This window comes from Salmo salar, chromosome ssa25 (assembly GCF_905237065.1).
Source record: "Salmo salar chromosome ssa25, Ssal_v3.1, whole genome shotgun sequence".
Lineage (NCBI taxonomy): Eukaryota > Metazoa > Chordata > Actinopteri > Salmoniformes > Salmonidae > Salmo > Salmo salar.
This window is the reverse complement of record NC_059466.1, coordinates 12,534,597-12,548,713: the sequence shown is the minus strand read 5'-3', so window position 1 is coordinate 12,548,713 and position 14,117 is coordinate 12,534,597. Positions and strand designations below refer to the sequence as shown.

General features: G+C 41.9%; 1 protein-coding gene across 10 annotated transcripts in view; it reads right to left on the bottom strand.

Annotated features, from left to right (window-relative positions):
* LOC106586174 (plakophilin-4) overlaps nt 1–14,117 on the bottom strand; it is a 132,651-nt gene that overhangs the window by 51,869 nt on the left and 66,665 nt on the right. For all 10 annotated transcript variants that reach the window (XM_014173115.2, XM_014173116.2, XM_014173120.2 and 7 more), the window contains one exon: nt 660–694. In XM_014173115.2, coding sequence (XP_014028590.1) covers nt 660–694 — 35 coding nt within the window. The remainder of the gene's footprint in view (nt 1–659; nt 695–14,117) is intronic.

The window sequence follows — 14,117 nt, the reverse complement described above, 5'->3', positions numbered from 1 at the left end:
ACCCGATGGGACAATCTCTGAATGTCCTTGAGTGGCCGAACCACATCTCTGGAGAGACCTGAAAATAGCTGTGCAGCGACGCTCCCCATCTAACCTGACAGAGCTTGAGAGGATCTGCAGAGGAGAATGGGAGAAACTTCCCAAATACAGGTGTGCCATGCTTGTAGCGTCATACCCAAGAAGACTCGAGGTTGTAATCACTGCCAAAGGTACTTCAACAAAGTACTTAGTAAAGGGTCTGAATACTTACGTAAATGTGATATTTCAGTTTTCCTTTAATTATAATTTGGCTAAAATGTAAAAAAAAAAAAATGTTTTTGTTTGTCATTATGGGGTATTGTGTGTAGATTGTTTTTCTCATCAATTTGATCAATCTTAGAATAAGGCTGTAACATAACATTTGGAAAAAGTGACGGGGTCTGAATCCTTTCTGAAGGCACTGCATCCATGGCATGGTATCATGGTATGGTTTTCAATGATTCACAAGAATATCAGTCCGTGTATGGTAACATGGACCCTGTGTCACAAATGGCACCCGTTTCACTATATAGTGCACTACTTTTGACCAGAGCCCTTTAGATCCTGGTCAACATGTGTGCACTATAAAGGGAATAGGGAATGTGTCACACATGGTGTAGGGAAGGATGATCAGACCATACCTGCAGATCTCCAGGGGAGGGACTTCTCAGACGAGCTGAAAGACAAAGAGAGAGAGAAGGTCTTAGATACCCGGACAAATATGAGACAGAAAGTGAATGTTCTCAACAGGACACTTGTTTAAATTCTTATTGAAGATATCCAACAGAGATCCTCCGAATGCTTACAAATGGGCCTATTTTACTTGTGTTTGAGATAATGGTGTCTGAAATAGGCCTCTGGCCCAAAGTAGTGCACTATATAAGGTGCCATTAATCACAATAAACATGAAATTGAAAGAACATGGTCAGTTCAGATGCAACCAGAGAATTCATCGATCGGACCAAATAGAAAAGAAACAGAGGTAATTGTTGTGGCCGGTGCAGCATATGCCAACATACAAATAACATGGCAACAACCAAACATTTAAATACGATTGAAAATGGCTCTTTCTCCTCTCTAGTTGCAAAAGAGGCCTTCGTGACAGGTGATCTTTACTGCCATGACGGACAACGAGGAGGATCATCCTTTTCCCCCGAGGTTGGGTCAGTTATTTTTCATCCTCGCCAGTCCTTGAGAAACACACTTTGCGAATAAACGGAAAAAGGTCAGGCTTGGCCATCCATCCTGATGGGGTCTGAGGCTCTGAGGCTGAAGACAAGCTGCTAGCTCTGCTACTAAAGTAAATAGGGGGGAAAAAAACTATTGATCTCGGAGCAAAAATGCCAATGCCCCACCGATAATAAAACAGACTGAAACAAGCAGGACACGTGTACACACACATACACGGATCTGCCTGTTCTGAGTTACTACTGCGTGCTGAGCATACGCAACAATGACATGGATGCCGGTGTATACTTCCTCAGCAATAAAGGGGCAGTTGTCTCCCAAGAATAAGGAGGTATAAAGCTTGGTGGCCTGACAGAGAGTCCATGTTAAAACACACTACGGCCCTCAGACAAACACCGAGGCTACGCCCCAAATGGCACCCTATTCCCTATACAGTGCACTACTATTCCCTGGTCAAAAGCAGTGCACTACGTAGGGAGTAGGGTGCCATTTTGGACGCCAGCTGGGCATGCAGAGCCAAGTGGACCCATAGGTGGGGAGTGTGATGGATGGTGGGGTCAGTGGTACCTGGTCCTGGATCAGTGGAGAAGTGGGCAGGCAGATAGCTCAAACTGATGCCAGAGACTAGAGGCAGCCATCCCAATGATGGGCCTGGGAAAGTGCTGAGGCAGGAGAGGGTCAGGGCTTAACGGATGAGGCCACTTCTACTGAAGCCAACCAGAGAGCCACTCTGGTGTAGTGAGCCAAGTGGGCACCTTACCCTCTATGTAGTGCACTACATTTGACCAGGGCGCAAAGTACATACAGTAGATCCTATTTGGCTCTGGACAAACGTTCCGCACTATGAAGGGAGTAGGGTGCCATTTGGGACGCACCCTCCGTCTGTAAGAGGCCATAAGACTAGGCCCCAAGTTTCTCCGCTATAGTATACCTCAGCCACTTCAACATGATTATAGGGGGGAGCAGCACTAAACTAAAGCGCACCAAGTCGAAACCTGTAAAAGCTTTAACTAATAGCCACCTGGACCGGCCAGCTTCACTTAGAAAATGACATTTAAAACAGAGCAATTTACAGGTCATTTCTAATAAATCAAGCCATCTAGAAGACTTCTGTGAGCGCTGGACCTAAAAGCAGGGTTCCTACCCATATGCTTTCCAAGAAATTATCTAGCGGGTCATTATTGCCATGCACCTGGGTCATTCGACCAATTCGGTGCCTTTTGAGATGTGCAACTTGGTGAGAAAAAAAAACATTTGATTTCAGCTAATTTTAACATTGTCATAAACAGCACATGTTCAACTTAATAAAAAAAAACATGTTCTCATCAAAGAGGTTGAATAGAAAAAGTACTATTGTAAGATTCTAAATAGTGCCAAATAGAGTAACAGGGTTGATGATTTCATCTTAAATCAGCCATAAATCCCATTGTGACAGGGGAAATGGAAGCTTGTTGTGTGCAACAGGAAGGGGTAATTGAATGCCAAAACATTTCTAGCCTATCTATTGGTAACAGGGTTAACGTGTTATGCTTGATCCGCTCCGTTTTCCACCACAAAACACCAGAAAATGTCCAAAAAGAGTAGAACCAGCTCACCTGCTTTTACACTATGATTTGACTATTAGATGTTCAATGTTTCTTTAGATACATTTTTTTAAACGAATAGTTTCACCTTATTAAAATGAGAGTTCAGATCACATAACAGGGTTGACCTTCAAATGACAGACAGGTTTTTTTACCTTAAAATGTGTTCACTAATCACAGGAAATAAATATCAATATTAAGAAATGACTTTGTCAAAGCAACAGAAATAAATAAGGGCTTCACAATGACGGTGAAAACTGGAGGTTAAGTGGGTTAAAATCTTCCTTTTATAAAAAAATTTATGAAGTCTTTTATTCATATTAAAAATGTGATTTACTGAATTCTCCATGAGGTCTATATTAAAAGGGCACTTCATTGATTATAACATAAAGGGGCAGTAAGCAGATAAAAACATGATTTTCCTGTTTTTGTAAATAATATTTCCACACTAGGAAGTCGAAATGACATTCTGAAATTGTGAAAGTGATAATGCCCTTTTGTGTAAGAGCTGTTTAGAAAAAAAAAAAAAAAGACATCTGGAATTTCAGCCTGTTCAGGTGGGATGGAACAATGTGATCCTATTATAATAAACCAATGACTGTTCCTCTGGGTAAGGGCGTGAGCTCTAGACCATCCTAATCAACCAATCAGGGCTGAGCAATGGCCAAAGAAGGCTCAGGAAATAAATTATTAAAATATGAGTTATTTTCATTAAATAAACACACTGATTTATTAGACAGTGATGATTTAAAAATAAATTACTAAAACTGCGACAGAAAGCATGGGACGACCCAGCTGCTGTTGCCATTTTGCTGACTGGATCTTATAGAATTAGGCAGTGGTGGAAAAAGTACCCAATTGTCATACTTGAGTAAAAGTAAAGATTTCCTAATAGAAAATGACTCAAGTAAAAGTGAAAGCCTCCCAGTAAAATACTACTTAAATAACAGTATTTGGTTTTAAATATACTTAAGTATAAAAAAAAATGTAATTGCTAAAATATACTTAAGTATCAAATTCCTTGTATTAAGCAAACCAGTAGGCACAGTTATTATTTTTAATTTACAGATAGCCAGGGGCACATTCCAACACTCATTTACAAACAAAGCATGTGTTTAGTGAGTCTGCCAGATCAGAGGCAGCAGAGATGACCAGGGATGTTCTCTGTTTAGTGAGTCTGCCAGATCAGAGGCAGTAGGGATGACCAGGGATGTTCTCTGTTTAGTGAGTCTGCCAGATCAGAGGCAGCAGAGATGACCAGGGATGTTCTCTGTTTAGTGAGTCTGCCAGATCAGAGGCAGCAGAGATGACCAGGGATGTTCTCTGTTTAGTGAGTCTGCCAGATCAGAGGCAGCAGAGATGACTAGGGATGTTCTCCTGATCAGTGTGTGAATTGGACTATTTGAGTACTTTTGGGTGGCAGGGAAAATGTATGGTGTAAAAATAACATTCTCTTTTGGAATGTAGTGGGAAAAAAGTAAAAGTAGTCAAAAATATGAATGGTAAAGTGAAGTACAGATATCCCCAAAAAACTACTTAAGTAGTACTTTAAAGTATTTTTACTTACAGTGGCAAGAAAAAGTATGTGAATCCTTTGGAAATACCTTAATTTCTATATAAAAATTGGTCATAAAATTTGATCTGATCTTCATCTAGGTCACAACAATAGACAAACACAGTCTGCTTAACCTAATAACAAACAATTATACCTTTTCATATCATTTATTGAACACACCGTGTAAACATTCAGAGTGCAGGGTGGGAAAAGTATGTGAACCCTTGGATTTAACAACTGGTTGACCCTCCTTTGGCAGCAATAACCTCAACCAAACGTTTTCTGTAGTTGCGGATCAGACCTGCACAACGGTCAGGAGGAATTTTGGACCATTCCTCTACAAAACTGTTTCAGCTCGGCAATATTCTTGGGATGTCTGGTGTGAACTGCTCTCTTGAGATCATGCCACAGCATCTTAAATCAGGTTGAGGTCAGGAGTCTGACTGGGCCACTCCAGAAGGCGTATTTTCCTCTGTTGAAGCCATTTTGTGATTTACTTCTGTGTTTTGGGTCATTGTCCTGTTGCATCACCCAACTTCTGATTGGCGGACAGATAGCCTAACATTCTCCTGCAAAATGTCTTGATAAACTTGGGAATTCATTATTCCGTCGATGATAGCAAGCTGTCCAGGCCCTGAGGCAGCCCCAAACCATGACACCCCCTCCACCATACTTTACAGTTGGGATGAGGTTTAGATGTTCGTGAGCTGTCCACAGAATATTTTGCCAGTAGCGATGTGGAACATCCAGGTGCACTTTTGCAAACTTCAAACGTGCAGCAATGTTTTTTTCTTGTTTAGTGTTTTACGTATCGTAGACTCGTCAACAGAGATGTTATCATATTCCAGAGATTTTTGTAAGTCTTTAGCTGACACTCTAGGATTCTTCTTAATCTCATTAAGCATTCTGCACTGGGCTCTTGCAGTCATCTTTACAGGACGGCCACTCCTAGGGAGAGTAGCGACAGTGCTGAACTTTCTCCATTTATAGACAATTTGTCTTACTATGTACTGATAAACATCAAGGCTTTTAGAGATTTATTTTGTTTTCAGGTATGGTTCACATCAGGCAATGCTTTTTGTGAATCGCAAACTCATATTTGGGAGTGTTTTTTATAGGTCAGGGCAGCTCTAACCAACATCTCCAATCTCATTTCATTGATTGGACTCCAGGTTAGCTGACTCCAATTAGCTTTTGGAGAAGTCATTAGTCTAGGGGTTCACATACTTTTTCCAACCTACTCTGTGAATGTTTAAATTATGTATTCAATATAGACAAGAAAAATACAATAATTTGTGTGTGTTATTAGTTTAAGCACACAGTCTGTCTATTGTTGTGACTTAGATGAAGATCAGATCACATTTAATGACCAATTTATGCAGAAATCCAGGTAAATCCAAAGGGTTCACATACTTTTTCTTGCCACTGTAGGTACCTTACGCCACTGGAATTAGGGGAGGACGATCTACATGCCAACGAGGCGCAGGCAATTAAAAGAGGAAGCTAGGAGAGGTGTGCTCCACTGAGCCATGGCAGATGAAGTGGCATAACAGTACGTCCCAAATGCCACCCTATTTCCATTATAGTGCCCTACTTTTGACCAGGGCCCATAGGGGTGGACCATAAGGCTCTGGTCAAAAGTAGTGCCCTATATAAGGAATAGGGTGCCCTTTGGGACGTGGCCACAAACTCCTGATTTCATCATACCCAGTCTCACAGTCACAGCAGCCTGGGTGTGTGGAGGGAGACAGGCAGTAAACTGCTGATACTCGCAAACATTACAACAACAAAAACATACGTGACAGCAAAACTTTCTCACAACCACATCAGTCCGTTGGTAAGCTACAAAGGGGACGTGTTTACGCCTTCTATTCCAGAGGAGTGTGAAGTTGACCTTAGACGCTGATCTTGGGTCAGTTTTGCATTTCCCCCACAAATGGTCAAGGAAAACACTCAAAAAAATCTCTGCATTTTTATCCATTAGTCCACCAAGAACCAAAGTGTCACTGGCCACATCATAACGCAACATGCATTTGCTAAATTATTTTGCATCATCATCATGATGTGGCCGGTGACACGTTGCTTCTTGAAAGTCCAATATCTTGAAAACCTGACTGCTGACATTTAAAACATTGAGACCATATCAACAGTCGGCTATGAAAAGCCAACTGACATTTATTCCCGAGGTGCTGACCTGTTGCACCCTCTACACAATCACTGTGATTATTATTATTTGACCCTGCTGGTCATCTATGAACATCTTGGCCATGTTCTGTTATAATCTCCACCCGGCACAGCCAGAAGAGGACTGGCCACCCCTCATAGCCTGGTTCCTCGCTAGGTTTCTTCCTAGGTTTTGGCCTTTCTAGGGAGTTTTTCCTAGCCACCGTGCTTCTACACCTGCATTGCTTGCTGTTTGGGGTTTGAGGCTGGGTTTCTGTACAGCACTTTGAGATATCAGCTGATGTAAGAAGGGCTTTATAAATAAATTTGATTTGGACTAATGAAAAACATTCCAAAACATAGTTGAGTGGATTTGTCCTTTAAATGGAGACGTTGGGATTTTGACTACTTCCCCAGAGTCAGATGAACTAGTGGATACCATTTTAATGTCTCCGCGTGCAGTTTGAAGGAAGTTGCTAACTAGCGCTATTGCAATTGCTACCTATCATTTGACTGGAAGTCTATAAGAGATACCATAGACTTCTACAAGTTAATCTGACTGGGGAAGTAGATATCCAGAAGTATCCCTTTAACTTTAGTATTGGGGGAAGGGTCCCGTGTGGCTCAGTTGGTAGAGCATGGTGTTTGCAACGCCAGGGTTGTGGGTTCGATTCCCACGGGGGACCAGTACGGAGGAAAAAAATGTATGAAATGTATGCATTCACTACTGTAAGTCGCTCTGGATAAGAGCGTCTGCTAAATGACTAAAATGTAAAAGGGAAACTGATCCTAGATCTGTACATCTGGGAAATTTCACTCCGGAGCTTCCATTCCCCCAGTGGGAGGTCTCAACCCACCCAGAAAGTTTGGCCGATGGTCAAGTCGTATTTGCCTGTATTTTTTCCTCATCAATCTACACACAATACCCCATAATGACAAAGCGAAAAAAGGTTTTTAACCGATGGTGACTGACAGAGCTCCAGAGTTCCTCTGTGGAGATGCGAGAGCCTTCCACAAGGACAACCAGCTCTGCAGCACTCCACCAATCAGGCCTTTATGGTAGAGTAGCCAGACGGAAGCCACTCCTCAGTAAAAAAGGTACATGATAGCCCGCTTGGAGTTTGCCAAAAGGCACCTAAAGGACTCTCAGACCATGAAAAGCAAGATTCTCTGGTCTGATGAAACCAAGATTGAACTCTTTGGCCTGAATGCCAAGCGTCACATCGGGAAGAAACCTGGCACTATCCCTAGGGTGAAGCGTGGTGTTGGCAGCATCATGCCGTGGGGATGTTTTTCAGATGCAGGGACTGGGAGACTAGTCAGTATCGAGGGTAAGATGAACAGAGCAAAGTACAGAGAGATCCGCGATGAATACCTGCTCCAGAGCTCTCAAATGCATTAAGGAAAGAAATTCCACAAATTATCCTGTTAATTGAAATGCATTCCAGGTGACAACCTCATGAAGCTGGTTGAGAGAATGCCAAGAGTGTGCAAAGCTGTCATCAAGGCAAAGGGTGGCTACTTTGAAGAAACTCAAATATATTTTGATTTGTTTAACACTTTTTTGGTTACTACATGATTCCATATGTGTTATTTCATAATTTTGATGTGTTCACTATTATTCTACACTGTAGAAAATTGTAAAAATAAAGAAAAACCCTGGAATGAGTAGGTGTTCAAACTTTTGACTGGTACTGTATGTAAATTGGATATGCTTTTATATATATATATATATATATATATATATTATATATATAAAAAATTCGCACAGAATTCTAAAAACCTGTTTTTGCTGTGTCATTATGGTATTGTGTGTGGATTGATAAGGGACAAAAACAATTTAATCCATTTTAGAATGAGGCTGTAATGTAATATATATTTTTTTTTTTAAGTCAAGGTGTCTCAAAACTTTCCAAATGCACTGTATGAAGAAGTACTCCAGTACTGGAGGTGTAATGGAATGTAATGAGCCCCAACAGAACACTTTAGCATGGTGTCACCTCTATTGTTGGGCCAGACGGGCTACTGAGCTAAGTGCTGACTTTAGGTCTAGGGTAGTCTGTTCCATTCAGACACAAATCGCCCCGGGATTGCCATCTCGTTCCTTCTTCACAGGCTGTTAAAAAGGTGTGAAAATACTTTGCATGTTTTCTTTACAGGCCTGTGGAGGAGGTGCTGCGTCTGTATTGATTCCGCAGTTGGACGCCAATGACTCCCTCTCCCCCAGACTGATTGTGATGGCTCTATTCTGGACGCTGCTTCACTACAGACCAGGGAGTAAGTAGGGAGTATTACATCACAGTACAGGGAGCGTTCACCATCCATCCTCACTCAGGGAGTGTTTCAAAGCCCTCAGTCAGTAATACAGGAAGCTTTACCCAGATTGTACAGTCAGTACAGACGGGGGAGCGTTCAACAGCCCTGCTCAGTTAGTAAAGGGTGTATTTCCCAGCTCTCCAGTCAACACAGTACAGGCAGCGCCATACAGCCCAGCCAGCCAGCCCAGCTGTGTGCAGCTCACTGGCCACAATGACCTGCCAAAGCTGATTACTCTGGCTAGGGTCACCAAAAAGGCCACAACCTCTCCCAACTGGCCATGGCCATCACATGATTGAATTTCATTGCATACAAGGTATACAAAGGCTCAGAACAACCCTGTAAAACCACTCAATGTTATGATGAAAGGCTAAGCCTATATCACTTGTGAGTGCTGAGATTATGACCAGAGGAAATTACCCCTATCCTGTAGGGAGAAAATGGTGCTGGTACCTTGGTATTTACTATCTAAAAATATGATAAATATCATGCCTAGAGGATGAGAGTGGATCTAGCTTGTGGAGGAAATAGCAGTAAAAAGCCTGGTTGACACCATTTCCCCTGTAGACAGCCTTTGTATGGAGAGACTTTGAAGAGCCTCCCTCTCTGTCCAGACTGATCTTCGGCTCCTCTTTGCAGTAGCTCTGGGAGCCCTGAGCTCCGTAATGGACACTCACACATGGAGAGCTGCTGTTGGCCTGCTGGAGCCATGCAGGTAGTCTGGGGCCATGTCCCAAATGGCACCCTATTCCCCATGTAGTGCGCTACTTTAAGACCAGCTCCAGAAAGTAGTGCACGACATAGGGTGCCATTTGGACGTAGCTGAGGTCTGCGGCGAGGAGATGCTTCCTATGAGGGCCCCAGGTTTATTAAATCCCAGAAAGAGCTTTCATGATTTAGGGTACACTCTACTTTCAAGAGCTGGAGGCTGGAGCACTATACCCACATGGAACTATACTGGCTAAGGCAAATGAGTTCTAATGGGCAAGCCACAAAGAGACATAGCACTAGAAGTAGAGCCCTCATGTCCTCTACAACAGTGAATCCCAAACTTTTTATAGTCCCGTACCCCTTCAAACATTCGACCTCCAGCTGTGTACCCTCTAGCACCAGGGTCAGGGCACTCTCAAATGTTGTTTTCTGCCATCATTGTAAGCCTGCCACACACACACACACACACACACACACACACACACAACAATAATTAAACATAAGAATCCCCGGCTCGTGGGAAGTGACAAAGAGCTCTTACAGGACCACGGCACAAAATAATAATAATCAATAATTTTACTCTTTATTTAACCATCTTACATATAAAACCTTATTTGATCATCAAAAATTGTGAATAACTTACCAAAGGTTAATGAGAAGTGTGTGCTTGAAAGGATGCACATAACTCTGCAATGTTGAGTTGTATTGGAGAGTCTCAGTCTTAAATAATTTTCCATACACAGTCTGTGCCTGTATTTAGTTGTTTTCATGCTAGTGATGGCTGAGAATCCCCTCTCACATAGGTTGCAGGGCAGGATACTCTGAGCGCAGCCCAATCCAGAAATCTGGTAGGGGCTTCTGATTAAATACAACTTTCACAGAACCGCTTGATGCAATTTCGATGAGGCTCTCTTGTTCAGTTATCGGTAAGTGGACACGAATCCAGTTGTTTGTATCATCCGTTTCGGGAAAGTACCTGCATTATTGCGCACAAAACTCACTCAGGTGCTTCGCTATATCACATTTGACATTGTCCGTAAGCTTGAGTTCATTTGCACACAAAAAAATCATACAATGATGGAAAGACCTGTGTGTTGTCCTTGTTAATGCAGACACAGAAGAGCTTCAACTTCTTAATCATAGCCTCAATTTTGTCCCGCACATCACCCAGATAGGCCAGTCATGTGAGAAACTCGTCATCATGCAAGCGGTCAGACAAGTGAAAATTATGGTCAGTAAAGAAAGCTTTAAGCTCGTCTCTCAATTAAAAAAAAAGTGTCAATACTTTGCCCCTTGATAACCAGTGCACTTCTGTATGTTGTAAAAGCGTTACATGGTCGCTGCCCATATCATTGCATTGTGCAGAAAATACACGAGAGTTCAGGGGCCTCGCTTTAACAAAGTTAACCATTTTCACTGTAGTGTCCAAAACGTCTTTCAAGCGGTCAGGCATTCCTTTAGCAGCAAGAGCCTCTCAGTGGATGCTGCACTGTACCCAAGTGTCGCCGGGAGCAACTGCTTGCACGCGCATTACCGCTCCACTATGTCTCCCTGTCATGGCTTTTGCGCCATCAGTACAGATACCAACATGAGCAGCAGCTACGTTTGGCTACATACGGACCGTTAGTGGAATTCCTGCGAGAGAGTAACGGTTAATGTGATTGGATGTTATTTATTTGACTAGGCTTCCTGTATCTGACATTGTGTTGTTATTTCGCTGAACTCTAGATGGTTTCATTTTATTTTTGGCAGTGAAACGAGGCTACTCCGGCAAGAAAAAAAAACCTCACCCAAATGTATAGCCCTGTTGGAAAATATAAATGGACTGTTCGAAAATGTGAAGGGGGAAAAAATGATATTTTTTTGTTTTATGTGAATCACATTTTTATTTGGCATGCCCCCGACGGCATTGTGTGTACCCCTAGCGGTACATGTACCCCAGTTTGGGAATACCTGCTCTACACAATACGTTGTATACACTGGGTGTGTCCAAAATGGCACCATACACCCTATAAAGTGCACTACTTTTGACCAGAGCTCTATGGGACCTGGTCAAAATTTGAGGATCACATGAGTAATATGGGACATCATTTTCAGATGCAGCCAAAATATCTCACACAATTCAACATGTTGTTGGCCATTACTCTAAAACCAGACCAAAACTGGTCACATCAGCATAATGGATAACTGACTTAAAGCAGACATCTTAAAAACCAACAGAAACCACCAGTATTAATAAGTGCCACTAACATGTGTTCATTAAGCAATTTCCCTAACATGCCACAGTCCATTAACCTCTCGTATTTCCCTTGCTGCATCTCACCATTAAGAATTCCTACACAACACCACATCAGGTGTGATGATCCCCCCAAAATTAATCAGTGTCATCCAATGCCGCATAGCTGGAGCACTTGAAACCAAATAATACCTTACCTCTTCAAATAGCATCTTAAAAAAGACACACACCCCCCCAAATATGCAATTGTCTTTCCCTACTAGCACTGACTTTGTTTGAGGAAAAATGTAATTACTACGACTGTGATATGTGGTTGTCTTAACTAGCTATCTTTAATTTAATGCACTTACTGTAAATCTCTTTAGATAAAAGCGGCTGCTAAATTACTAAATTGTAAATGTAGGCTAAATACAGGATAAGTCCCAAATGGCACCCAATTTCCAATATAGTGCACTACTTTTCACCAGAGCTTGGCAAAAGCAGTGAATAGGGTGACATTTGGGACTTAGACTAAATCTGAACAGTTCTTCAAATAAACCCACTAACAGATATACGTACGTAACATGACATCCATACAGCATTGCAAAGTAAGCATGCAGGAGATTCAGCCAGACATAGGAAAAGCGCAGCGATTTGAATGTAATGTTGACTATTGTAAATAAATGAAGCCTCCTGTGGACAGATGTGTCTGGTGGCCAGTGAGGCATGAGGAGGAACAGCACAGAGCATAATCTTAACTGACGTGTGGGGAATACAAGGACCAAATGGCACCCTATTCCCTTACATGCTGACCACACCGCTTGCATTGCAAAATACATTTACACATACATGTTATTCAAATCATTGCACCCACACTGCTCACGAGCGTCAGCGTAGCCAGACACTAAAATAGAACTTGGTTCTATTTGTGACGCTTGACGTGCGCTGCAAGTCCTGCCTCTCCCATCTCATTGGCTTTTAGGAGCATATACCCAATATACGTGGGTGATGGAAAGATGAACTGAGGTACACACACTCCAGTTCAGTTGGTGGTGGTAATGCACCTTAAAGTTGGTTGCCAACCACCATATAAAGTCCAAAGAAGAAGCAGCCTGAAGGAGGAGAATTTTGGTTTACCCTTTTATCTGTGGATTAATTGTCTGAGTAGAGGACCTTGTGCATTTCAAGTCAAATAACAACCCAATGATTATATCCCAGGACAAATTAGCTAGCAACAGAAAAGTAGCTAGCTAAATTGGCATAAATGTTTCATGCTTTTTGACCTGTCCCCAAATTAATATAGTTGGTGAGTTTTGATATTTCAACCTGTGTGTCATGATCGCGTCTGGTGTGGGTGGACAAAAATCAACGTGCGTGATGGCGCGAGCGGTCTGGTCAGTATGTTAAGGCATCAGCACACTTCAGTTCAGCTGGAGCCTAGCGGAATTCAGCTAGCCGAAACGAACGAGTGCGCTCGCATACTCCCATAAAAGACCTTCGCTTGAGAAACTAGAGAAAAAGCAGGAATAGTACTTTTTGTTCATTTTGAGACGCTGTAGCCAGTGTGCACTTCCTCAAAATAGTCAGAATTAATCTAAAGTAACTCAAGAAATCTATTAATAATTGATGTTTTTGCAGAGGAGGTCTTTGTAGTGCAATTTTACATCTAACTAACATGCTGACCAGACCGCAAGATTTTGTCCACCCACACCAAACGCAATTTGAAATATCAAAAATAAACTCTGAACCAATTATATTAACTTGGGGACAGGTCGAAAAACAAACATTTATGGAAATTTAGATAGCTAGCTTGCTGTTGTTAACTAATTTGTCCTGGGATATAAACATTGGGTTGTTATTTTACCTGAATTGCACAAGGTCCTCTACTCAGACAATTAATCCACAAATAAAACGGTAAACCAAATTATCTTCTAGTCTGTGTTCTTGAGGACCTGCAATGCAGAAGAATTGTTTTGGTACCTTTCCCCAGATCTGTTCCGACACAATTCTGTCTCGGATCTCTAAGGACAATTCCTTTGACCTCATGGCTTGGTTTTTGCTCTGACATGCACTGTCAACTGTGGGACCTTATATAGACAGGTTTGTGCCTTTCCAAATCATGTCCAATCAACATAATTAACCACAGGTGGACTCCAATGAAGTTGTAGAAACATCTCAAGGATAATCAATTGAAACAGGATGCACCTGAGCTCAATTTCAAGTCTCACAGCAAAGGGTCTGAATACTTATGTAAATAAAGGTTTATGTTTTTTATTTCTATACATTTGCAAAAAATTCTAGAAACCTGTTTTCACTTTGTCATTATGGGGTATTGTGTGTAGATTGATGAGGAAAAAAACAATTTAAT